Genomic DNA, 26,674 nt, shown 5'->3' on the forward strand with positions numbered 1-26,674 from the left:
ACATTTACAAAGGTTTTCACAAAATATACCAGCTACAAAAATCACCATTGAAAACAATTTCCTTTACTGCTTTTAGACTGTGTGAACTTGAAGTGGCAGAAACATCATTAAATGATTTATTTCAATAGTTTGACTTTAGTATGTACATGACGGGGTAGGATGGCTGTATTATTCCAGTTGTAGAACCAATAAACCATTTATTATCATGCTCAGATGCAGGATTATTTCAAGCTCTCTGGAAAAGAAGAAAGCCTTAGTTCTCAAGTCCTACGTAAAACTGCCATTAATCTAAATCCTTTTGAATGGAATAGAAAATGAACCTACTTCCAATTAAATTTGGTATAGAAGACTGTTAAATCCAAGTTCCATTGTCATTAATCTAGAAAATGCTCCTCTTAACCATTTCTTTAAGGGACATTTATTGACGTATAACGTAACTCTGAAGTCAAAACTGTCAAAACTGGACAATACTAAGCTTCTTAATCTTTGCTGGGAATATGCATAAGTTATTCTCAGAGATAAAAAATACCTTCCTAAAAAAGACTTAAGCATGAAGATAGACGTATACACAAAGATGAAATATTCACACTGGCCTCTGATCAGAGTGTGAAAATGACTCAAAAGCCTCTCTGGCTGGACTCTATAAGTCTACTACCAATTAGAACTCAAAAAGTGATAGGAGTGCTTGCTTTGGCAGCACATACACTAAAAGTGGAACAATATAAAGCATATTAGCATGGCTCCTGTGTAAGGATGACACATAAATTCATGAAGCAGTCCATATTTGGGAAAAAAAACAAAAACAGGAGATTTGAAATCACATACACTTATAAAAGCAATTCAAATCAGTATTCTTCATTCAATAAGCTTTCTCCCATTCAGAATTCACCTGTCAACATTTTAGGCAATGATTTCAAGTTTTAAAAGGCTATTGAGGGAAGCGGACTTACCCAATGGATAGGGTGTCCATCTACCACATGGGAGGTCTGCAGTTCAAACCCCAGGCCTCCTTGACCCATGTGGAGCTGGCCCACGCACAGTGCTGACGCACGCAGGGAGTGCCCTGCCATGCAGGGGTGTCCCCCGCGTAGGGGAGCCCCATGCTCAAGGAGTGTGCCCTGTAAGGAGAGCTGCCCAGTGCGAAAGAAAGTTCAGCCTGCCCAGGAATGGTGCCGCACACAGAGAGAACTGACACAGCAAGATGATGCAACAAAAAGAGATAGATTCCCGTGCTGCTGACAACAACAGAAGTGGACAAAGAAGAACACATAGCAAATGGACATAGAGAACAGACAACTGGGGGGTAGGGGGGTGGGTGAGATAAAGAAATCTTAAAAAAAAAAAAAGGCTTTGAGGGGGAAGTGGACTTGGCCCAATGGATAGGGCGTCCACCTACCACATGGGAGACCGGTGGTTCAAAGCCTGGGCCTCCTTGACCCGCGTGGAGCTGGCCCATGCACTGTGCTAATGCGTGCAAGGAGTACCCTGCCATGGAGGGGTGTCCCCCGTGAAGGGGAACCCAATGCGCAAGGAGTGCACCCCTGTAAGGAGAGCCACCCAGTGCGAAGGATAGTGCAGCCTGCCCAGGAATAATGCTGCACACATGGAGAGCTGACACAACAAGACGATGCAACAAAAAGAAACAGATTCTCGGTGCCGCTGATAAGGATAGAAGCAGTCACAGAAGAATACAAAGCGAATGGACACAGAGAGCATACAACTGGGGCGGGGAGGGGAGAGAAAAAAATCTTAAAAAAGAAAAGGCTATTGAGGGGAGCACATGTAGCCTACTGGTTGAGCACCTGCTTCCCATGTATGAGGTCCTAGGTTCAATCCCCAGTACCTCCTTTAAAAAAAAAAACAAAAAACAAACCAAACCAAAGGAAAAAAAAAGTGCCATATACTATTTAAGGGAGATCATACACGTCCTCCCCCCATTCCCCCCACCCAACTGGATACTTGGGACAATGCTGAGCAATTCTATTGGAAAGGGTGGACGTAAATTCCCAGGACCAAGAACACACTCCATTTATGTAGATGGTAGCTGCAAAAATAACGGCAGAGATGGTGTACCAGCAGGATTTGGAGTTTACTGGGGACCTGGCAATCCTCTAAATGTGAGTGAGAGCGTTTCTGGACGGCAGATAAACTAAAGTGCAGAAAATAGCAACTGAAAAAGAAAAGAGCCAAAACACAGATAAACTCATCACTAGGACAGATGGCAAATTTGTTATCAAAGGTATGACAGAACTGTTTAGTAACCAGAAAGAAAAGAGATGGAAAACAGTCTCTGGAAGGGATGTCAACAAAAAAGATTTTGAGAAGACTACTCAAGCTTCCCAAGGAATGATTACTCAGTAGAAGTATGTTCTTGGTCATTAAAGGTAATGAAGGAGCTGAGAGATTGGTCACAGAAGGATCTAGAAAAAATAAGAGTTTTTATCATAGATGTTACCTGCCCTCTTGGAGCTTTATCTGCTGGTGCCAGTTTCTAAAGATTTCTTTCCATTCCCCCATGAACATCCATATGAAACTTAAGTACACTATAGTATAAAGCAGAATTCCTCCTTAACAAAACAAAACACTATTTAAAGCACTCTCAAGTTTGAGAGAAGCTGTATTTGGGAAGACCAAATCTGAATGCAAAACTAAAATGGAATTTTAAAAGGTTTTCTGGGATACTTTTAACTCACATTTATGCCAAAACAGATTATACTAAGACAGCAAATAACCAGGAAACCAGTCACATCTGAAAACTTTTTTTTTTTGATGGGAGGTACCCAGTTTTTTAAAAAAACATTAGAAACAAAGATAATTGACAGCATTTGATACTTTACTGAGCATTTGATTCTTTACTCAGCAGGTGAGACTAGCCGCACTAATAGGCAAATAAGGTCTGGCCTTAAAACATTCACCATGCAATATCCTGGAAAGTAACAACAATAAAACATATTAAAATGAATGACTGGGTCCATACTAAGGATATATGACAGATATGGACCAAAAAAGAACATAATCCTTCCTGTCAATAGTCACAATTGCTTTAACACCGTTCAACACATTCTGTGGACTCCAGCCCAATACATTTCAGGAACCGAGAAATTAATTTACAGCTTCACTGAGTCTTGTCAACCTCTGTAGAACCATTCAGCAGCCAATGAGATACTGAAGCAATATTTTAACAAATATGAAACCTTGAGGCAATATCTAACAAATATCTTGAAATGCCGTTTAAAATCATGGTAAGTATTTAGCTAGGGGTGATATGATTTAAGTCTTACTTTTTTGAGTCCTTATCCAATTTGTTATTGGAAAAAGCAGAATTAAAAATCCAGCTACCCTGGGTAAGCACACTAAAAAGCATTCCTTTGGAGAAGTCAACTCTCACGGAAACATCAAAACAGGGGACAGATTTTGTTAAGCATCCAGGAGGTGGAATCCTTATCCTAGAGTTGTGAACGGTTACACAGCTGTTTCAGAACTTGCACGTGAACATATACTGATCCACAAAGGCATATGGGATCTGAGACAATATTCCCTTCACCTGAAAGGTACTTAGTAAATTCTAGTTTAAACTCTTGGTATTCATACTTCCTGAAAAAATTAAACCATGCTTCACTAAATCTAGTTAACATTTAGTTCACATAGTGAGTCAGAATGAGACTACCACTTCAGTTAAAACTGATGAGGTGCCTACACAATGTTACTAACCTCCCTATTACAAAGAAACACTATTTCATTAGTAACAAATCCTACTTTTGTATAGCGATGGGGGGATTTGGAGGCCGGCAGCTTCTTCAGGTCAAGGAAGGCATCTCCATTTTCTGTTTCACCCACACTTCTCCTATCCATGGCTCCTAGGTCTACAATACTTTGCACCTGGAAGATAAATCAGGACAAATTTGTCGCTGAGAAAAATAAGCCTTCAGAAGTCTGAAATGAAACCCTTTTCATTTCTTAAAATGGCTAGCTTTAAAAAGTAAACCCTCACTCAACAATTATGCTTTACCCGGAACCCACTTGGAAATAGACCCACTAGGGCTTAGTTATCTCTTCTAGTATAGTATTCTCAATATTAACAAGGTAAGAAAAGCAGAAGTGTAAGGTGCCTAGCTCAGGGTACAGCCTTTAGGCAGTTTTTATTCAAAGAGAAACCAAGATTAGTTGTTGCCACCCATGGGGACCACTCCGACAGTCGTAGGGAAGTTCCCCGGAGTAGGGGGCAGGTAGGAGACAGGTTGTAAGTGAGGATCCGGGAAGTCGGGCTGTTATAAAGTGCCTGTCACTTGCCAATGGAAGGCGCCAGCTGCCCCCTGTTAGCCTGGGGCCAGGGACTGGGCCACTGCCTCTCGCCCGGCCGGCAGCACCTGTGGCCATGTCAGGGGCACCCGCGGTAAGGCAGGGGCGGGCGCCAGGCTCCGGCTCCGAGACTCGGTTCTCCGGGCCACGACCTCAAATCCCGGCCACTCATCCGCGGTCGGGAGGCCACCTCCAGAGGAAGGGCGGGGACAGTACTCACGGAGGGGAGGCGGGCCGGAGGGAGTGGGGAGGCCGAGTCCCCCGGCCCGGGCGCCCCGAGCTGGAGCCGAGGCAGGGCCGCCGCCGTCCGCCCCGGCCCGGCGGCTCGGGCCCCGCCAGCCCGCCCGCTGCCCGCCGGCCGCCCCGCTGGCCTCGAGCCCCTGCCCGCCCCCCGCGCGCGCCCCGGCACCCGCGCTCCCGCACGCGACCCTGGGAGCGGCGCGCCCGCGCCCCAGCTGCCCCCGCAGGCCCTGGCGCGCCGGGTCTAGGGTTTTGCCGCCGCCGCCAGGCCCTTACTCGGCGCCTCCGTCGCTCGGCGGCCCTTTGGCACGGCCGCCGCTCCCTTCCCAGTCGCCCGCGCCGGTGCGAGCACGGCTCCCCGCGGCCTTCGCTCTCGCCCCCCCACCCGCTCGGGCTGTCTCTCCTCAGCCGCCGTAACCGCGGTTCGGCCCGGCCCTCCGCCCCTCCTTCCCGGTCCCCTCCCCCTTAATAACTCCCTCCACGCACCCGGGCCCCAGAGCCGCTGCCGCGCGCCCGGATGTGAGGTGGCCGCGGCTGTGCCGGGAGGAAAAGAGAAACGCCGCAGCGCGCTGCCCGTGTGCCAGCACCTGCGCGGCCCCGGCGGCTGGGACGCGGCGGCAGGGATGAGGCGGCGGCGGTGGGGAGAGGGCTGCGGCAGGGGCAGCGGAAGTCCTCCCCTGTGCGCACAGGCGGGCGCCGCGGGCAGCCCGGGGGAGGGCGCCGAGTTCCCACGCGCGCGGCGGAGGCGGGGCGGGCGGTTCTGGGGCCTGACGGCTGGGCTCGTCGTCCCTCCCGGGCAGGCGAAGGTAGCAAGGTGGGCCCGGGGCGGCGGCCCGGCGTGGCTGCGTTTGTACGGCTTGCGTGGACGGAGAGTCCTGGGGCTTCGGCAGTGGTCATCTTGGAGGCTTTGGAGCTTCCAGTCTTGGGCTCGAACCTCGGCTACATTTCTTACTAGTGATCCGATTTGGGCAAAGCTCCGCCTTCTCTGTGCTTCGCTTTTCTGGTTTCTAAAATGCTCTCTATAAAGTTAAAAGGATTAAGGGAGATTACGCGTTGCTGCCAATTTGCCACGATTGCCTTTGGTAGAAATAAGGGCGACTGACAAATTCTTTGAAATGTTCCTTCCCGCCCCTAACCTGAATTCTTCCACAGCCTACATGAGAAGGGGAAGTAGAAGTGTGGTTGGGGGGAAAAGAGATGGTGAAAGTCAAGCGCTCAGCACGTGCTGCCGACACTCAGTTTGACAAGGGGCACAGCAATGTAACTATAATGTAAATTCCCAGAACGGCCATGCTGGGAAGGAGTGTTCAGGAAAGGTTTGACAGGCGATCACATCTGAGCCTGGTCTGCAGGGATATCACGAACCCATAGTGGGACCGCATAGAGTTAATGTGAGATGATTCAGAAACGTGGAGGGAAATATAATTTTTCTCTTAGTTTCTCTGAAGGGGCCTACTTTGAGCTTCCCTTTATCACTTGTGAAATCTGCAGTTTGGACAGTGAGTGATCACCAAGCTCCCTTCCTTTCTAATAGCCTCTGCCTGTAACAAGTTGTGAGTCTTGGCAACAGAGGAAGCAATTTTGAAAACGTTTTTCTACTGCAATATCGAGTAAAATGTGTTTCTTAACAAATTGTCTTCTCTGCAGGAAAGAGTTGAAAGCAAGAGGGAAACGTTTGCATCCCAGCTCTGCTACCCCAACAGGCTGTAGAGAGTTAGGCAATTTATTTATCATCAGCTTTGGTTTTCTCATCTGTTGAAATTGGGAGGATGATAATCCACTCACAGGGCTGTTGTCAAGATTAAATGAGAGAAGGTGGGTAAAAAAAACCTTTACACATAAAATTTATTCTTTAAGCCTTATACACAGCACAACACACTGTATGTGGTCAAACAATGGTAGTATTTATTATTTAAAAAGCCAAGCTTCCTTTGGTATCCAAGTTTTTCCTAAAGCTGGGGGAGATGAGTATAATCTCCTTGGCATTATGAAGTAGTGGAGAAAGCCTATTCTTTGAAGCTAGGAAACTTAGGGTGAAACCTCAGCCAGTTTCCTCATCTATCAAATATGGATGATTACCTTCTGGAGAGAATTAGAGGTAACAAAGCAAAAACACTGTTCTGGTTATCTGTGGCTGTATAAGAAACTGCCCAAAATTTAGTGGCTTAGACCAAGGTTTATTTTGGTCACGAATCTGCTGTTTGGGCAGAGTTCACCTGGTAAAGCTTGTCTCTAATCAATTCAGCATCCAGTGGGGTGGCCACATGCTGGGATCTAGAATCTTCTGAAGGCTTATTTACTCATGTTTGCCAGTTGATGCTGGTTGTCAGCTGGGACCATTGGGGCTGGTGGCCTGAGCTTCCTCATAGCATGGTCACTGAATTCCAAGGGCAAGTATCCAGAGAAAGAACAAGAGAGCCAGTTACTGTATTGCCTTTTCTAGCCTTGAAAGTCACTCAGTGTCAGTTCTGTCACATACCACATTCTCTTTCTTAGAAGCATGTCACTAAGGCTGTCCTATATTCAAGAGGTGAGGAATTAAGACCCCCACCATTGTATGGGCGCAGTGTCAAATAATTTGTGGGTATGTTTTTATTTATTTATTTATTTAATTTTATTTTTTTAAAAGATTTATTTTTTTATTTTATTTTATATTTATTTAATTCCCCTCCCCTCCCCCGGTTGTCTGTTTTCTGTGTCTTTTTGCTGCGTCTTGTTTCTTTGTCCGCTTCTGTTGTCGTCAGAGGCACGGGAAGTGTGGGCGGCGCCATTCCTCGGCAGGCTGCTCTCTCCTTCGGGCTGGGCGGCTCTCCCCATGGGTGCACTCCTTGTGTGTGGGGCTCTCCCACGCGGGGGACACCCCTGTCTGGCACGGCACTCCTTGCGCGCATCAGCGCTGCGCATGGGCCAGCTCCACACCAGTCAAAAGGAGGCCCGGGGTTTGAACCGCGGACCTCCCATGTGGTAGACGGACACCCTAACCACTGGGCCAAAGTCGGTTTCGGGTATGTTTTTAAAACTACCACATATCATGCATAAAATTGTATCATGGCATTGTAGCTGTTATATCTTTGGCCTGCAGCTAATTTCTGGGCCTTCAGATCTATCCTGGCTAGGACCTATCTTCCTCTAGGCTCTTCCACTAGGCCTTGGGCTCAACTCACCTCTTACCTCTGAAAGTCTGTTTGTTTTTGCAAAAGAAGACAATTATTATCAAGGAGTAAAGGTGATAATTTACTAAGGAAGGCTGTTTAAAAAAACTTCCTTCACCTCTGCCCATGCAAAAGCTAGATGCTTTCAAATCTTGGTTTCATTGTAGCTTTTGAATGTTATTGTGGTCAGGCAGTGATAATTTGTAATTTAAATGCCACCTTTTTCAACTAATAATTTTGCAAAATTTATGATGAGGAAAGCCCTTTGAGGTGAGTGAATCAGAGAGAGAAATGATATCCTTGTTCTTTACTAATTTGTAAATATTTAACACATTTTGTTTTAGATATGAATTGTTAACTCAGTGGGTGGCTAAGGGGACTCACAGGTTCAGTGCTTTGGGGAAACTGGCAGTTTAAAAATAGAGAAGTAAATAAAAATATTGGAAACCAAGAAAATTACAAGAGCACCTGTGAGAGCACTCAGCCAGTGTCATTACATTCAGCAACCTCATCCCAGAAGGCTGGGATTAAACCTCAACTGCCCTGCACCTCTCTAAATTGGCATTTTCCTACTCAAGAGTTTTTCTTGCTCCAAGGATGATCCCTGGTTCTAAGAAGCCAGGATTTGGTGAACAGTTTCATGGCTGTGACATCACAGGTTAAGGACTAAAAAGACATTTGAAGTTATTAAGGGACTTCGGGAAGACCACACAGCGAATTATTGACAGAGCCTATCCCCTTCCTGGCACTTACATCTCTGAGTTTACATAATGGGAACTACTTAAAACAGAATCTGACACCAAGTAAGTGCTGATGTACTAGCTATTTTTATATATATTTATCTTCTACTCTTTCCCAACAGTACTAATTATTTTCACTTTAACTCACGTGGAAATGCTTCTCATTCCTTCCTAAACTAGAGCTGCGGGTGGTAAATATACAGACAGGAAGAAAGCATTAGCAAATCAGCTGAAATCATCTAGGAAGTACCTTAGATTTATTCTGAATGTCATAATTTATATAAATTTATATGAAAGAGCTTATAAGGAAGACTAATTTTACAATAAGTATTAGCTACAGTGTTAATTAGGACTTTGAAACTGATGAAATATTTTTTAAGCTATTTGGCTACATAACTTCAGGTAAGAGTCTTCCCTAAAAGGTTGGCACCTGGTTAGCTCATTAAAGTAGAACATCTCCTCTTACATACTTAAAAAATTACAAAATATATGTAGAAAATAGAGCAAAACTACAAATCATCTATGATTCTAATCCTGACACCCAACAGCAGTTATTTTTCCTCTGTGTTTAATGTAAAATCATTCAAGCATTTTGATGCATAATGCTAGCCTCCCCCAGAAATCCCCCGTCCTTTAAAATGTTTTACAAAGCCCTTGAGAAAAGTATAGCAAAACGTTCCACCTACTTCCCCCCATCCCCAAGCTTACCAGGGTGACCACAAATTAAAGAAAAGCGTAAATATTGAATTACTTTTCCGTGACTTAGGAAGTGTTATAAGAGATCAGCCGGTATAGCTCCTAATTGGTGATCTCCGGGACACCCCATCCCTTCTCTCGCTCAAGTCCTGGTTCTGAGCCCCTCCCTGGTCCGCGCACACACGCGCCCTCCTCTACCGGAGCCAGATCGTCCGTACTCCGGGGCATCCACGGAGAACCAGGAACCGGAGAGGCTCGGCGCACTCTCTGGGAACCTCATCCCTAAGGCTTGGCACTAGGGGGCTTTGCCTCGAAACAGCTCCCACTCCTTTGGTCTGAGAATAGCAATAGGAAGCTGAGTTAAGAGTAGCGAGCGGGCACAGAAGGTAAGGACCCCCTACAGTGGGGCTGCACGGATGGGGCTTGCACCCCCGCACCGTGAGGCAGACTCGCCTTACGTGCCCGTGACCGGGGGCCCCGGGGAAGGCGTGGCTCCCTCGCGCCTGAGGTTGCCCGAGCTTCAGGGTGCCCAGCCCCGTGTCCCTCCAAGCGCATGGTCGCCATGGGGACGAGGGCGGGGCCGGCGGCCTGGGGCGCGGGAAGCGGCGGCCGCGGCGTTCCGGGAGGCGGGCCCAGGTGAGCTGGGTTCCCGCCGCTGCTTCTCCCCAGCGCGAGGCCCGAAGGCTCGCCTTCCCAGGTACGAGGCCCGGGCTCCTTGTCCTCGGCCCCGCCCGCTGGGAGACCAGCGGCGAGCGAGCGCGCGTCCGTCTGGGCTGAGCCGAGCAGGGGACTTCTCCGCGGAAGCCCCAGCCTGCAGCACTTCTAGTCGCCTGCCCCCGGGCCGTGGGCCTTGAGTGCAGGAGAGGACGCGAGCGGAGCTTCCCGGAGCGTCCCGGAGCCGGCGTCCTCCAGCGCGGCGGTGCGCCCCCAGGCGGGTCCCGCGGAGGGCTCGTTAGTGCGCGCCCACCCGAATCGGGGGCTTCCGGGTTGCAGCGCGTGGTGGTGAGCGGACCCACGTAGCAAACAGAGACCGCGAAACCTTCCCCGACGTGGGGCATTGGTGCTCCGTTTTTATTTGATAAGAGAGGCCGTCCAGATTTCTCATTACAGTCTGAGCAGATGTAAATATTTGTTGAATGATAGTCTTAGGGACCAGGGTTCAAGTGCCACTTCTGCCACTTACTAGCTGGTGACCTTGGACACTTCATCCATAAAATGGAGATGGTACCAGCACCTACCGGATGGGGTGGGTTGTGCTGAAAAGCGCTTAGTACTGTTTGATGTAAATGTTATTTTGATTCTGATCTATACGTTTTAGATTGCGAGGTACCCTCGCCGTGAAAAGTCAGAGGCTTGGAGGTGTCAGGGAAACCTTCCTGGAAGAAGTAGTGGAAATTTTCTCCTAGCTTAAAATACACTTTTAGAAATTTCCTTGTTTTTCTGTTAGGATCATTCATCGTTAGAAACCACAAAGTAGGAGTTAAAACTTAAACTGAACTTGTTTAAGATTTTTTCACTAACATTTATGGTTTTCAAACATATATAGTTTAAAAATTAAATATTAAAAGTTTAGAATGAAAAATAGCCGCCACGGCCCAGCTCCAATTTCCATTCTTCTAGCTGTTTCTCCTGATATTTATAAATTGGAAGTATCTTTGTACTCATGTTTCTCAATTTGCCAGTTTTATACATTCTTTGCTGACTGTCATAGTTTTCCTTCACTCATTTCTGCTATGTGGTTATGTGGTAATTTGTTGTTAAATTAATGGTCAGTGTTTACATTTTATGACAGTCACCACTGAGCCAAGTAGAATATATAGTTCTTCCTTTCTTGTGCATCATTTCTGAAAACTAATCGTCTTGTTTTCTCATTTGCCTGGTATTCTATGCACACGCAGATCTCTGATTTTTTTAATGAGTGTTTCAGCATTTCTCATATGCCTATCAGTAATTTTTTCCATACCTCCCAAAACCATCAATTTAATCTTTTCCCTTAAGCCTTCCTTCTTCTCTATTCTCATCTGCTTTACCCAGTTCTAATCCAGAGACATTCTTTCATATCTCTCCTGGGATTTGCTTTTTTTTGCTATTCTTCTATGTTGGATTCACTGTTACCTGAATCCCCTGTGATTTTTTTTTTTCTGTCTTGATTTTGGAGGCACATTTTCCAGAAACTTATTTTTGTTGAGCTATATAATTCATATGCCATATGATCCACCCACTTAAAGTATACAGTTCAGTGTTTTTTAGTAAATTCCTAGAGTTGTGAAACCATCACCAAAATGTTTTTTTTTTTTTACATTTTCATTACCCCCCAAAAGAAATCCCTTAACTGTTAACACTGTCCATTTCTTTCATTGTGTTTTCCTCCTTGTGTCTATTCGTTACATCATCTTGTTGCGTCTTGTTGCCATGCTAACCCATCGCGTCAACTCACTGTCTTGCTTGTCTTCTTTAGGAGGCTCCAGAAACAGGACCCAGGACCTCCCATGTGGTGGGTGGGTTCCCAACTGCTTGAGCCACATCTGCTTCCTCCAGTCTACTTTTTAACTCTCTAGGTTTGCCTATTCTGGATCTTCATATGAATGGAATCGTACAATATATGGTTCTCTGTGACTGGCCTCTTTCATTTAGTCTATTATTTTCAAGGATCATCCATGTTTCAGCATGGAAGAGAACTTTCATTCCATCCCCTCAGTTGTGGCTCATGGCTTCAGTCCTGGGAACCTTTCTTTGTTCCTTCAGTTCTCACCCTTTCTGGGATTCTGTGTGGCCAACATCTCTTTGGTACCCTTTTCTGTGGGTTTCGACTTCCTCAGCTCTGTAGGGCAGTTAATTTTCCTCTGTCTACTTTCTTGTTGCAAATGTTTGTTGAAATCTCCTATGCTGTCTTCTCCCATAATTATACCTTTACCCTTTACTCTCCTTTTAGGTGAATGCAGTGTGTTGAATTGAGAGTCCATGCCTAAAAATCTTTTTCTTGGGCTATCTTTTGTATTTGATTATCATTTTGTGTCTTCCAACTCAGGAATAAATTTATATTCATATATAATCTTACTGAGAGCAACCCTTTGTCCTGGTCTTTCTGGGATCTACCTTAGTTGTGAGATTCCAGACATTGTTTTAGATTCTGGAGATACAATAGTGAGAAGGTTAGGAATGGTGCCTATTTCATTAAAGTTATATTCTAGTGGGGAAGGCAGACTTGTACAAGTAGTTAGGATGTTAGCACAGGGTATAGAATTTCAAAAGGGAGTCCTTGACCACAAATAACATTTCACAGAATCATTATACCAAAGAGACATAAATCTAAGGCAATGGCCCATTGATTATAGCAGTATTTCACTGAAATTCCCTATTTGAGTCCTTCAATTTTATTTATATACAGAAATATATGACCCTTGGTTACTTGGAGTGTGGTACTACGAAGACCGTGAGGTAGATTTGATCTCAGTGAGGAGTGTTCATTTTGCACAAATAAGCTCTTTTTCTGGCATATTCCTTATCTGATTGTCATTGAAATATGTGACCTTGATTTTAAGGGTGACTAGTTATGAAGAGGAATATCTCATTATAAATGCATCACAGTTACTCAACATAGGGCATGCTCACCTTATCAGCTTGCCCCCACCGTGTACTTACAACTTACTTCTTTGCCTTACTGTTATTCTTTGCATGGAGAAATAAATAAAAGTTATGTTATTTATTCCATTCATAATGAATGTTATTGGTAGAAGTTACCACCGAATGAAAACTATATACCTTAAAGATTGACTGCTGATCAAAAACTGCCTGAAAGTTCCTAGAGGTAACATTGGCAATCATAAAAATTAACCTGGGAACAAGCAAGAGTTGATAGAAATCTTGGCCTCTGCTTGGTCCTGGTCAGGAAAAGTTGAACATCTTGGAGCATTAACTGGACCCAAAGAATGAGCCAGTCACACATTTTTTACTGTGATTCAGAATCCACTCAGTTTCCTTTCTTATTAAATAACATTTTAAGTCCACACTTTACCTTCTAAATTCATCTGGTGCTGAATGAAAGGGAGGGGCAGGAGAGGAAATGACCTGAAGCTGTTCAGAAATGTGGCTACAAAAAGACTGAGATAATCCTTTCTCCCCCCACCCCACCCTTTTTTCTTATTATTAGAAAGGGAAGATTAATAGTTTTTTAATTTATGAAGAATCGGCTTACTAAGAAGTGTGTATCCAGCCACTGACTGAATTTCCATCAAAAAGAATTAAACAGAGAATGGAGAGGAAATTTCACTCCAGGTGAGTAATGGAACTTGACAGAAGAGAAGTGAAATTATGGTCCATAAATAAGTTTTTAAACCTTTTGTGTGCAAGAGAATACATTTTTTTCCTAAATCATGAGCAGTAAGAAACTATAGGAAGGATTTTCCTTTTTTTGGTATTTTGAGCTCCTTGAGTAAATGCATATTTCATACATTATATTAGAGTCAAAAACCCTTTTGAGTATGTGAAAATATCCATCATTAAAATTCTGATTTTGATTAGAAGTGAGGCTGATTTCCCTGGCTAATGTATCTCTCTTATGTTCTTTTTTTAAAAATGGTGGCAATGCATATATAAGAAAATTTGCCTTTTAAGCCATTTTTAAGTGTAAATTCACTGGCATTAATTATATTCACAGTTTAGTACTACCATCACCATCTATTACCAGAACTTTTCCATCACCCCTAACCAAAATTCTGTACCCGTTAAGCATTAACTCCCCATTTTCCCTTTCTTCCCTCACCCATGGAAACTTGTAATCTACTTTTGGTCCTTATGAATAGGCATATTCTAGTTGTTTCATATATGTGGAATCATACGAAATCTGTTCTTTTCTGTCTGGCTTATTTTATTTAACTTGACGTCTTCAGGGTTTACCCATGTTGTTGCAGGTATCAAAACTTGAGTCCTTTTTATGGTTGAATAATACTCCATTGCACAGATAGACCCCACATTTTGTTTATCCATTCATCTGCCAGTGAACGCTGGATTGTGTCCACCTTTTGGCTATTATGAATAATGCTGCTATGAACACTGGTATATAAGTATCTGAGTCCCTCTTTCCAATTCTTTGGGGGTATATACCTATGAGTAGAATTGCCGAGTTGTAGGGTAATTCTATGTTTGACTTTTTGAAGAATTGCCAAGCAGTTTTACATGGTAACTGCACCACTTTACTTTCCCACCACCAGTACATGAAGGTTCCTATTCCCGTGTTACTTTCTGTTTTTGTCATAATAGTCATCCTAGTGGATATGAAGTGTCATGTCATTGTAGTTTGGGTTTGCATTTCTCTAACGCCTAATGTTGTGGAAAATCTTTTCAAGCAGTTATTGTCCATTTGTATATCTTCTTTGGAGAAATATCTGTTCCTTTGCCCATTTTTTAATGGGATCGCTTGTCTCTATGTTGTTGAGTTGTAGGAGTTCTTTTATATTCTGGATATTAAACCAGATATAGGATTTCCAGATGTTTTCTCCATTCTGTGAGTGGTCGTTTGACTTTCTTGATAATGTCCTTTGCACAAAAGTTTTTAATTTGAGGAATTCCAGTTTATCTGTTTTTCTTTTGTTGCTTGTGCTTTTGGTGTTGTATCTAAGAGTCCATTGCCTAATACAAGGTCCTGAAGATTTTCCCTTATGTTTTCTTCTAATGGTTTGACAGTTTATTTATTTAGAGATGTTGTGAACTTACAAAACAATCATGCATAATATTCAGAATTCCCATACAACACCCCTCTACCAGCACCTTATATTGTTGTGGAACATTTGTTATAGATTATGAAAGGACGTCATGAGACTATTACCATTAACTGTGGTTATGGTGGACATTTGGTATATTTTTCCAACCCCCCCCCATTGTTAATAAAGTGCCTTCTTTGACATTGATGCAAGAATATTACAATATTGAGTTACATTTATTGTATTTTTCTTATGCTTCTCCATATTCTTACCACCTTACAATAGTGATGTACACTGGTTCTAGTTCATAGAAGAACATTCTTTTATTTGTACGATTAACCACAATCCCCATCCACCTCTGGGTTGACTTTGTTATTCAGTTCTTGGGTTCTTTTCTAAGTTTCTTTCAGTAGACTTTTACATCCCTAGACTATCCCTTTCAGCCACAATCCCATCTAAAAACCAACTGCATTTGTTAATGCAATACTCATTTTGATGTGTTACCATCAATTCTATTCATTTCCATACTTACAGTCAAGCTAATTAAAAATTCCATATTCATTAAACATCAGTACCCCTTCTCAGTCCTCATCCTATCTCCAAATAACCTATACTCTGGATTTTAACTCTATGTGTTTATTCTTTGTATTTAGTTCATATTAGTGAGACCATACAATATTTTTCTTTTTGTGTCTGGCGTATTTCACTCAGCATAATGTCTCCAAGGTTCATCCATGTTATCATATGCGCCCCAATTTCATTTCTTCTTACAGCAATTACATTTATTCTTACAGCAGAATAGCATTCCATTGTATGTATTTACCACAGTCTGTTTATCCATTTATTGATTGATGGACACTTGGGTTGTTTCCATCATTTGGCAATTGTGAATAACTCCACGATGAACATCAGTGTGCAAATGTCTGTTTGTGTCCCTGCTTTCAGTTTTTTGTGGTATATTGCTAGTAGAGGAATTGCCAGGTCATATGATAGTTCTGTATGTAGCTTCCTAAGGAACCATCAGGGAAGCGGACTTGGCCCAATGGTTAGGGCATCTGTCTACCACATGGGAGGTCCATGGTTCAAACCCCGGGCCTCCTTGACCCATGTGGAGCTGGACTACGCACAGCGCTGATGCGCACAAGGAGTGCCATGCCCCGCAGGGATGTCCCCGCGCAGGGGATCCCCATGCGCAAGGAGTGCGCCCCCTAAGGAGAGCCGCACAGCGCAAAAAGAAAGTTCAGCCTGCCCAGGAATGGCGCTGCACACATGGAGAACTGACACACAAGGTGACACAACAAAAAGAAACACAGATTCCCGTGTTGCTGACAACAGCAGAAGTGGAGGAAGAACACGCAGCAAAATGGACACAGAACAGACAGCTGGGGCGGGGGGAGAAGGGGAGAGAAATAAATAAATCTTTAAAAAAAAAAAAAAAGGAACCATCAAACTGTCTTCCATAGAGACTCTGCCATTCTACATTCCTACCAACAGTGAAGGAATGTTCCTGTTTCTCCACATCCTCTCCAGCACTTGTTGTTTTCTGTTTTTTTAATAATGGCCATTCTGTGAGGTATGAGATGATACCTCATTGTAGTTTTGATTTGCATTTTCGTAACAGCTAAGGATATGGAACTTTTTTTAAGTCTTTTGGCGGGGGAGTGGGTGTAGCTCAGTGGTTGAACATCTGCTTCTCATATATGAGGTCCTGTGTTCAATCCCCAATGCTTCCTAAAAAAAAAATTTTTTTTATATTTAGATCTTTGATCCATTTTGAGTTAACTTTTGTATAATGTGTCAGATAGGGGTTCTCTTTCTTTGTTTTGGATATGGATATCTTGTTCTCCCATCACCATTTGTTGAATAGACTGTTCTGCCTCAGCTTGGTGGATTGACAGCCTTGTCGAAAAGCACTTGACCATATACATGGTGATGGTCTGTTTCTGACCATCAATTATCATATCTCTGTTTTCTCACCTTCATGATTTCTGATGAGAAATCCACACTGAGTCTTACTGGGCTTATATGTGAGGGTTTGTGTCTCCCTTGCTGCTCTGAGAATTTTCTCTCTGTCTCTGACATTTGACATTCTCAGTAGTATATATCTTGAAGTAGGTCTATTCAGTTTATTCTGATTGGGGTATGCTGTGCTTCTTGGACATGTAAGTTCATTTCTTTTGTGAGAGTGGGAAATTTTATTATTTCCTCAGATACTCTTTCTGCTCCTTTTCCCTTCTCTTCTCCTTCTGGAACTCCCGTGATATGTGTGTGGTTGTGTTTTGTATTGTCATTCAACTCCCTGAGCTCCTACTCAATTTTTTACGTTCTTTTCTGTTTCTGTTCTTTTGTGTCTTCAATTTTAGATGTTCTGTCTTTGGTATCACCTATTCTTTCTTCTATTATTTCAGCTCTGTTGTTGTATGCCTCTAATGTTTCTTTTTTTAAAACTTTTACCCCATCCCCTTGAATTCTTTTTAAAAAGATTTATTTTATTTATTAACCCCACCCCCCACTCCTTGCTTGCTGTCTGCTGTCTGTGTCCATTCACTGCACATTCTTCTGTGTCTGCTTATCTCCCTTTGTTGCGTCATCTTGCAGTGCCAGCTCTCCGCAGGTATGGGCTGTCAGCTCTCCCCGGGGGCACAGGCCAGCTTGCCTTCACAATGAGGCCCTGGGAAGTGAATGCAGGGCCTCCCATATGGTAGACGGGAGCCCAATTGGTTGAGCCATATCCGCTTCCCCTCTCATTGTGTGTGTGTGTGTGTGTTTAAGATTTATTTATTTATTTCTCTCCCCTCCCCCCCCACCCCAGTTGTCTGTTCTCTGTGTCTATTTGCTGCGTCGTCTTTGTCCGCTTCTGTTGTTGTGAGCGGCACGTGTTTCTTTTTGTTGCGTCATTTTGTTGTTTCACATCTCCGTGTGGGCGGCGCCATTACTGGGCAGGCTGCACTTTCTTTTACGCTGGGCGGCTCTCCTTACGGGGCACACTCCTTGCGCATGGGGCTCCCCTACGTGGCATGGCACTCCTTGCGCGCATCAGCACTGCGCATGGGTTGGCTCCACACGAGTCAAGGAGGCCCAGGGTTTGAACTGCAGACCTCCTATGTGGTAGACGGACACCCTAACCACTGGGCCAAGTCTGCCACCTCTAATGTGTTTTTGATCTCACCTATCTTTTCTTTCATTCCCATGTGCTCTGTTACTTTCCTTTTCAGGTTTTCAAATTCTTTGTGCTTGCTCAATGTCGTCTTCTTTTCTTTCTTTCTTTCTTTTTTTTTTTTTGCTGGTTAATATATTTCCCATTTTTATCGTGTGCACACAAATACACAACATATTTTAAAAATGGGATTCACAATATGTAGTTTAATCATCTGGTTTATAGCTAAATATATTGTGAACATTTTCCCTTGTCTTCTACAGCAGTTAAAATAATTACATAGTATGGAGAAAAAAATTTATTAGCCAATCTTGTTGGGGGAAATTAAGATATAATTTTTTCCCAAGGGTACTTAATCCTTCTTACAATGTCTTGGGGAAAAAAGACATTATTATCTTATGTAACTTTTTATACATTATACGAACTTGCTCTTAAATTTAGCTCTTTAACTTGCTTCTCTACATCCATGTAAAAATCTAGCAAGTAACTCATTTCCTTTTTCCTACAGTGTCTCTGTTTGCTTCCTCTTTTATTCCCCATCTGTTATCCCAGCACTCTTGTCTCCTCACCTCTAGTATCTGCCTCCTCCTCTCCCATTTTCTCCCTTTAAAATGCTTTCTTTCCATTTCTTGTATTTTTCAATTTTTTATATTTTTAAAGATTTATTTATTTCTCTCCCCCTGCCATTGTCTGCTCTGTGTCCATTCGCTGTGTGTTCTGTGTCTGCTTGCATTCTCAGCAGCACTGGGAATCTGTGTCTCTTTTTGTTGTGTCATCTTGCTGCGTCAGCTCTCCATGTGTGCGGCACCACTCCTGGGTGGGCTATGCTTTATTCACGGGAGGTGGCTCAATGCTGGGCACACTCCTTGCACGTGGGGCTCCCCTACGCAGGAGACACCCCTGTGTGGCATGGCATTCCTTGCACGCAGCAGCGCTCTGCGTGGGCCAGCTCACTACAGGGGCCAAGAGGCCCTGGCTTTGAACCCTAGACCTCCCATATGGTAGGCAGATGCTCTGTCCATTGAGCCATGTCCGCTTTCTCATTTCTTTTAAAGATACTGTCTTTACTGACTTAGATTGACTCTACTCAAAACTTTATCTTTCATTCCACATTAGAGTTAGCCTTTAATAACCTAAAGATAGACTTAGGTTTAAAAGGAAAGTGTTAATATGAACTCTTTTTTAGAGGTAATGTATCAGGAAACACAGGACAGGGGCACAATGTCAATATGGTCGACTTTTTTTTTTAAGTAGTTTTTTTTTGTTTGTTTTTTTTGTTTTTTTGTGGGGAGTTGTGGAGCAGAGAAAAGTAGCTGGTGCTCTAAGGAAGTGTTAGGGACCATATGGAAATATACTCATTTCAAGGTAACTACCAAAAGATCATCTCACAGTTCATTAGATTGGCAACTTCATTGGCTGCCATGAAATTTCCATGGTATCTGATCTTGTTTCAGAGAAAGGCAGATGTTGATTAACAATAACTTTGTGTAGAAAGGCAGAAGCCAGCCAGCATAAGAGTGGTACTTGCAAACAGTACCAATTCTGGAGTCCTGGAGGCTGTGCAAGTTAAAGAGCCATCATGCGGCCATCACAGTCAGGTAGAGAAAAGTAGTGAGGCCAGTCATGCCAGCACTTAAACATGGAGCACTTTTTGGTGAGCCAGATGCCGTGGGGCACAGATCCACAGTCCTCTCTGCATGTGTCATGCTCACAGTTCTGTCCTTAGAAGTAGCAGGGGCAGGCAGAAAAGGTCCAGAGCATTCACATTCCTCCATTTAGACAGCACATTTTATTGAGCCCCTTACAGTCCTGGATTCCTGTGAATGGCACAGACTAGAAAGACTGATGATGAATCAAAGGCTCCTCCTTGGGCTGAATGTTGGCACTTCTGAGGTCCCAGTCTCCCTGTGACACACATGCAAGTTCATGGTGGCCCAGCGCAGCAACTAAGCCCAGTTTGAATGCTTTGGAAATGGCCATGATAAAAATCACACTGGAAAAAAAGCTGTCCATCTTCTTGCAGTCCACCATGCATAACAATTCAGGGAAAAAATGTTAGTACGGCTTTAACTTATACAGTCATTGCCAAAACATCCAAAGAAAGTCATTAATCTGCAGTGGAAATGGGAATTTAAAAAGAAAAACATTCCAAATAAGAAATGTGCTTTCCCCAGAAGGTCTTTGGAGAATCAGGAGTCAGGGTGGCCAAGAAACTGGAGTCATCACACTCTTCGGCCCGAATGCTCTGACCTTGAGCCTGGGACTCTCCATGTCTTCTTGGTGTTGTTTATCCCTTTAGCCATATTGTCTTTGAGTTCATTAATTTGATTTTGAAAATTTGTGTGAATCTTGTTGATTAGCTGTCTCAAATCTTGAGTCTCTTCTGGGTCTTTGATACATTTCTGTTCTTGGGCAATGTCTTCCATTGTCTTAGTATGGCTTGTAATTTTTTGCTGATGTCTAAGGCATCTGATTAGGATGTAGTTTACTCAGAAGTTCAACTTTTCTTTCTTTCGTAGAGTTTTAATGACAGGAGGCTGTGTGTTACTGCTTTTCTTTGATTCTTGGTTCAGCCTTGGTCTTCAGGATTGTCCCTGTTAGTTGCTCAACACTAGGCTCTGGACCCAGTAATGGGTTGTGGAACAGCTTCCTAGGGCCTTGGGGAGGGAGACTATAAAGGCTGGAAAGAGCCTCTCATTTCCTTTTCATTTCCTCACATGCACTTACTTTGTCTGCCAGCAGATGGCGCTCTTTGGCAGCCCTCTTAGTTCCATGCGGGTTCGGAATGTGTTTACTGCAACACAGACTGGATCAATATGATAGAGGTTCCTACCTGGAGACTAAGAGCCTCCTGTTGCAGCCCCCTCCCTTTTCCTGGAAAGGAAATAATTCCGCTCACCTCTGCATCCTCAGTCATCAGTCCTGGTTAGTAGAGAAGGAGATTGAGATGGTCCATCTCTTTAGTCCTGAGCTGGCTCCCAAGGCTAACAGTGGTACCACCCCACCCAGCCTGGAACAGCTGGTATGACACAGCAGTCCAAATTTGTGGGTCAAAAGCTGAATCAGCCTTAGGCTGAGTCCCTCTCTGTCCCCTTTCCTGTGGAGATGTATCCCTGAGGCCCCCTTTGTCTGTGGCCACCGGCTCTGATGCCTTAGAATTCAAAAGTGTCTTTAGAGTGGGGAAGGGTGCTGGCAGTAGCAGCCACTGTTTTTAACTTACAGTTTTGTTGTCACGATTCTTTTCCTTCGTCCTTCTCTCTTCTAAGAGGTGTCCATCCTTTCTCTGGTGTCCTCAACCTTAGAATATTTTTTTCCAGGCTGTTTCTGCCTGTCCTCTAGCTATTTTTCTGGGAGAGAAGAACGTCCCCTCTCCTAGTCTGCCATCTTCCCAGATGTCTCTAGGCAAAACATGCTCTTTTTACCAGTGTAGCTAGGTTATATGATTTGAGGTTTGGAATTGAGAGCCCTCCAACATTGTTCTTCCTTTTTAAAATATTTCTGGGTATTTGGGACTTTTTACCATTTTACTTAAATTTGATAATTGGGTTTTCCATTTCTTTGAAAAATGGTGTTGTAATTTTTATCAAGATTTCAGTGAATGTTTATATCAATGTGGGTAGAATTGACATCTTAGTGATATTTAGTCTTCCAATCCATAAACATGGAATGTTCTTCCATTTATTTAGGTCTTCTTTGATTTCTTTTTAGTTTTCTGAATATAAGTGCTTTATGTCTTAGGTTAAGTTTATTCCTAAATATTTAATTGTTTTTGTTGCTATTGTAGAATTTTTTTCTTGACTTCCTCATCAGATCGCTTATTACTAGTGTATGGAAACACTACTGATTTTTGCATATTAATCTTGTATACTGCCTTCTGCTGAACTCGTTTATTAGCTCTAATAAGCTTTATTGTAGATGTTTTGGGACCTTCTAGATACACCATCATATCATTTGTGAATAGCAAAAGTTTCACCTATTCCTTTCCAACTTGGACACTTTTTATGTCTTTTTCTTGCCTGACTGCTCTAGCTGGAAACCTCTAACAGTATATTGAACAACAGTGGTGACAGTGGGCATCCTTGTCTTGTCTAATTTCACAATGTGAAAGCCTTTATTATGTTGAGAAAGTTTCCTTCATATCCTGTCTTTTGGAGTATTTTTATCAAGAAAGGATTATGCATTTTGTCAGTTGCCTTTTCTGCATTGAGATGAGTATATGAATTTTTTCTTCTTTCATTTATTAATGTGGTATATTACACAGATTGATTTTCCTGTGTTGAACCACCCTTACATGCCTGTATAAAACCCACTTGATCATGATGAACAATTCGTTCAACAGTGTTGGATTTCATGAGCAAGTGTTTTTTTTTTTTTTGAAGATTTTTGCATCTGTATTCATTTGGAAAATGGTCTGTAATGAGTTTGGGAGCATTCCTTCTTCAGTTTTTTGGAAGAGTTTGTGTAAGCTTGGTATTAAGTCTACTTTGAATGCTTGCTAGAATTCACCTGTGAAGCCATCTGGTCCAGGGCTTTTCATTTTGGGGAGTTGTCTGATTACTCTTTCAGTCTTTTTACTTGTGACTGGTTTGTTGAGGTCTTCTGTTTCTTCTAGGATCAGTGTAGGTTGTTCATATGTTCCTAGGAATTTTTCCATTTCATCTACGTTGTCTGGTTTATTGACATACTATGAGCTTATTTCTCTGGGGTCTTTAGTAATGGTCCTGCTTTCACTTCTGATTTTATTTCCATCTTCTTTATTTTTTTCTGTTAGTCTTAGCTAAGGGTTTGTCAATTTTGTTGATCTTCTCAAAAAACTAACTTTTGGTTTTGTTAATTCTCTCTATTGTTTTTTTGGTCTCAATTTCATTTATTACTCCTCTGACCTTTGTTATTTTGTTCCTTCTGTTTGCTTTGGGGATAATTTGCTGTTCTTTTTCCAAGTTCTCCAGCTTTGTAGTTAGCTCTTTTTTCTTTTTTAACGTGAACATTGAGGACTAGAAATTTCCCTCTCAAGAACTGCATTTGCTGCATCCTATAGGTTCTATTATCTTGTGTTCTTATTTTCAATCATCTTGATATAGTTGATTTCTCTTACAGTTTCTTGACATTCTGATTATTTGTTTAATCTCCATGTATTTGTGAATTTTCCCTTTTCTGCCTATATTAGTCAGCCAAAGGGGTGTTGATGTAAAATACCAGAAATTGGTTGGTTTTTATAGAGGATACTTTTTAGGGGTAGAAGATTACAGATACTAGGACACAAAGCTTAAGTTACTTCCCTCCCCAAAGTCTGTTTCCATGTGTTGGAGCAAGATGGCTGCCGATGCCTGTGAGGGTTTAGGCTTCCTGGATTCCTCTGGTCTCAGCTCCTCTTTTCTCTCTGAACTTACTTCCCAGGGCTCCATCTTAAAACTTCAGCATCAAACTCCAACATCAAAAACCCTCAACTCTGTCCTTTGCCATGCCTTTTATCTGTGAGTCCCTACCCACCAAGAGCCCTAATGACATGGCCCAATCAAAGCCATAATTATACCTCAATCATGCCCAGTATAGACCAGATTACAAACAATCCACTACCTATTTTTGGAATTCATAGCCATATCAAACTGCTACACTGCCTTTTGTTGATTTTCAGCTTTATTCCATCATGACCAGAGAAAGTGCTTTGTGTAAGGTCAATCTTATTGAATTTATGAGCTCTGCTTTTTGACTCAACATATGGCCCATCCTGGAGAAAGATCCATGAGGACTTGAGAGGAATGTGTATTTTGCTGTTTTGGGGTACAGTGCTCCATATATGTCTATTAGGTTTAGTCCATTTATCATATTACTCAAACTTTCTATTTCTTTATTGATCCTTTGCCCAGATGTTTCATCCATTGCTGAGAGTAGTGTATTGAGCTGTCCAACTATTATTGTAGAGAAACCTATTTCTCCCTTCAGTTTTGCCAGTGTTTGCCAGTGTTTGCCTCATGTAATTTGGGGCATCCTGGCCAGGTTTATATACATTTATAATTGTTATTTCTTCCTGGTGAATTACCCCTTTTATTAATATATAATGTCCTTCTTTGTCTTTAATAACAATTTTGCTTTTAAAGTGTATTTCATCTGTATAAGTATAGCTACTCCAACTTTTTTTGATTATTGCCTTCAAGAATATCTGTTTCTAGCCTTTCATTTTCAATCTATTGGTATCTTTGGGTCTAAGGTGGGTCTCTTGTAGACGGCATATAGAAAGCTCATATTTTCTTATCCATTCTGCCAGTCTGTCTTTTGATTGGGAAGTTTAATCCATTAACATTCAATGTCATTACTGTAAGGGCAGTTCTTACTTTACCCATTTTGACCTTTGGGTTTTATCTTCATATCTTGTTTTCACCATTCTTTTTATATTTATTCTTGTATTGATGTAATCTTCATTTCTAGACTCTCTTCCAGGCTTCTCTCTCCTGTCTTTTCATTTCAGGCTATAGCACTTGTTTCCGTATTTTCTGCAAAGCTGCTCTGTTGGTTAGAAACTCTCTCAGTTACTGTTTATCTGTGAATATTCTAAATTTGCCCTCATTTTTTAAAGATAGTCTTGCCGGATATGAGATTCTTGGCTGACAGCTTTTTTCTTTGAGTTTCTTAAATATACCATACCACTGCCTTCTTGCTGCCATGGTTTCTGACAAGAAATCACTTAATCTTTTTGGGTATCCTTTGTATATGAAGCATCATTTTTCTCTTGCTGCTCTCAGGATTCTCTCTTTATCTTTGGCGTTTGACATTCTGATTAGTATGTGTCTTGGATTAGATCTATTCAGATTTACTTGGATTGGAGTACTTCGTGCTTCTTTGACAAAACAGGTTGAACTGACTCTTGGAGCTCCTTACTCTACTGCCATCTTGCACGCTCCTGGTTTGATAGTTTTAGATCTTATATTTAGGTCATTGAAAACATTTTGAGTTAAATTTTGTGTATGGTATGAGATATGGGTCCAATTTCACTCTTTTACGTGTAGATACATATACTTTTCCCAGCACCATTTCTTGAAGAGACTATTCTCTAATATACCCTATCCCCCCATATACCCAGATCCTCCAATTCTGACATTCTACCACATTTGCTGTATCATCATTCCTTCTGTGTCTGTCTCTCTGTCTTTGTCTAATTATCAATCCATTTCCTTGACACTTGAGTGTAGGTTGTATACACCATGGTCCTTGAGCAAATACTGCTATGTACATTTCTAAAGAACATGGATATTCACTTATATAGCCACCTTAAATGCAGTTAAGTTCAAGAAATTTAACATTGATATAAATCTTAAAGTCTATAATCCCAAGTTTCTCATTTGTTCAAATAATTTCCCTTTGAGTCTTTTCTCCTACTTGACAAGATCTCATCCAGGATCATGTGTTGCTTTTAACTGTTATTGTGTCTTTAGTTGCTCTTTTTTTTTTTTTTTTTTAATTGTGGGAACATATGTCTGACATAAACTTTCCCCTCTCAACCATTCGCAAGCATACCATTCAATGGGATTAATCATATTCACAATACTATAGTACTCTCACCACCTTCGATTACTAAGTTTCCCATCCTCCCAGATAGAAACCCTATACCCGTTATGCATTAACTCCCCATTTTTCCTGTTCCCTGACCCTGGCAACTTGTAGTCTAATTTCTGTCTCCATGAGCTTGCATATTCTCTGATATTTTTTTTGTAGTTATCATGGGTCTTAAATGTAACATTGTAAATCTGTAACAATCTTACTTGCTTTTTAAAAAAAAAAAAAGAAAAGAAAAAAATGTAATGGTAAGAGTCATGGTACAACGGGAAGACACTCATGCTACTAAGAAATTGCAAAAAACTATGTACAAGACAAAATCTCATGTTCTAGAGATTGTAATGCATATTCTTAACAGCAGCTATTGAGGATTTAGTTCCAGGCACTGGACTGCAGTCTCCACTCAAGCTCTAAGGGACAGGGTGTCCCTTGCTGTTCTGTCACCAAATCACACTGGAGATACCGGTCTCCCTTGGCAACAGTGGCAGGATGGCACTGTTTGTGTGGGCCTCCTCTGGATTCTGCTCCCTGCTGGATTTTGTCTGTGGCCGCTGCCAGTTGACAAGTGTCGTAGGGATGTTACAGTAGGTACGCTGACTTGCTTTGGAGGTAAGAGGCAGGGTCCCGGTAGGAGGTACGTCATACTCATAGCTTCGGTCATAGTGTTTCTGGTGCATTTGTGAATGGTATGTGTTGTGAAAGGTGGAATGTAGATCTGGATGGGCAGTGGCTAGAGCTATGGAGGTAGCTGCGGCCGTGGAAATGACTGAGATAGTCTACAGCTCCCTGAAAGGCCCCTGCTTGCTGATGTCTAAAACCTGCTCATGACTAATGGGTTCTATCCTCTTAAAAGGCACTCCTTGCGCGTGGGGCGCCCCTATGTGGGGGACACTCCTGCGTGGCAGGGCACTCCTTGCGCACATCAGCACTGGGTTTGAACCTTGGGCCTCCCATGTGGTAGGCAGACACCCTATCCATTGGGCCAAATCTGCTTCCTCCTCTTGCTTTTATGTACACATCTTGCCACATCTTCAGTGTATGTTCTAGTTGGGGTTAAATCTCTATCTGGTATAAACAATTTATACCCATAATGCTTTTTAAGCATATCAGGAAGGATTTCAAGGGCAAAATGTTTGTCTT

General features: G+C 42.5%; 2 protein-coding genes, 1 non-coding gene and 1 pseudogene across 18 annotated transcripts in view; 2 read left to right on the forward strand and 2 right to left on the reverse strand.

The window, feature by feature from the left end:
* The window catches only part of EIF4ENIF1 (eukaryotic translation initiation factor 4E nuclear import factor 1), a 44,525-nt gene extending 39,509 nt beyond the window's left edge, over nt 1-5,016 (reverse strand). For 4 of the 5 annotated variants that reach the window (XM_058281688.2, XM_058281687.2, XM_058281686.2 and 1 more), the window contains exons 1-2: nt 4,816-5,016; nt 3,757-3,879 (exon numbers count right to left, since the gene is read on the reverse strand). In XM_058281688.2, coding sequence (XP_058137671.1) covers nt 3,757-3,852 — 96 coding nt within the window. In that variant the 5' untranslated portion in view covers nt 3,853-3,879; nt 4,816-5,016. Of the gene's footprint in view, nt 1-3,756; nt 3,880-4,519; nt 4,624-4,815 lie in introns of those variants that run through there. The other variant, XM_004449763.5, reaches the window with a different exon arrangement.
* Nucleotides 682-788, forward strand: LOC111761162 (U6 spliceosomal RNA). Its single transcript, XR_002794601.1, has one exon. It is a non-coding gene; the product is annotated as a U6 spliceosomal RNA (small nuclear RNA).
* A 267-nt stretch (nt 5,017-5,283) lies between the features above and the next one.
* The window catches only part of SFI1 (SFI1 centrin binding protein), a 132,600-nt gene continuing 111,209 nt past the window's right edge, over nt 5,284-26,674 (forward strand). For 8 of the 12 annotated variants that reach the window (XR_011646530.1, XR_011646531.1, XR_009181886.1 and 5 more), the window contains exons 1-3: nt 5,285-5,353; nt 6,187-6,354; nt 13,278-13,402. Coding sequence is in view for 6 of the 12 variants with exons in the window: in XM_058281689.1 (XP_058137672.1) it covers nt 13,380-13,402 (23 nt within the window). In the remaining 6 variants the exon portion in view is untranslated. Of the gene's footprint in view, nt 5,354-6,186; nt 6,355-9,737; nt 9,825-13,277; nt 13,403-26,674 lie in introns of those variants that run through there. The other 4 variants (XR_009181887.2, XM_058281690.2, XM_058281693.2 and 1 more) reach the window with 2 other exon arrangements.
* On the reverse strand, nt 19,455-19,963 carry LOC139437021 (putative protein CRIPTO3; annotated as a pseudogene).

The sequence above is a fragment of the Dasypus novemcinctus genome, chromosome 19 (genome assembly GCF_030445035.2).
Source record: "Dasypus novemcinctus isolate mDasNov1 chromosome 19, mDasNov1.1.hap2, whole genome shotgun sequence".
Lineage (NCBI taxonomy): Eukaryota > Metazoa > Chordata > Mammalia > Cingulata > Dasypodidae > Dasypus > Dasypus novemcinctus.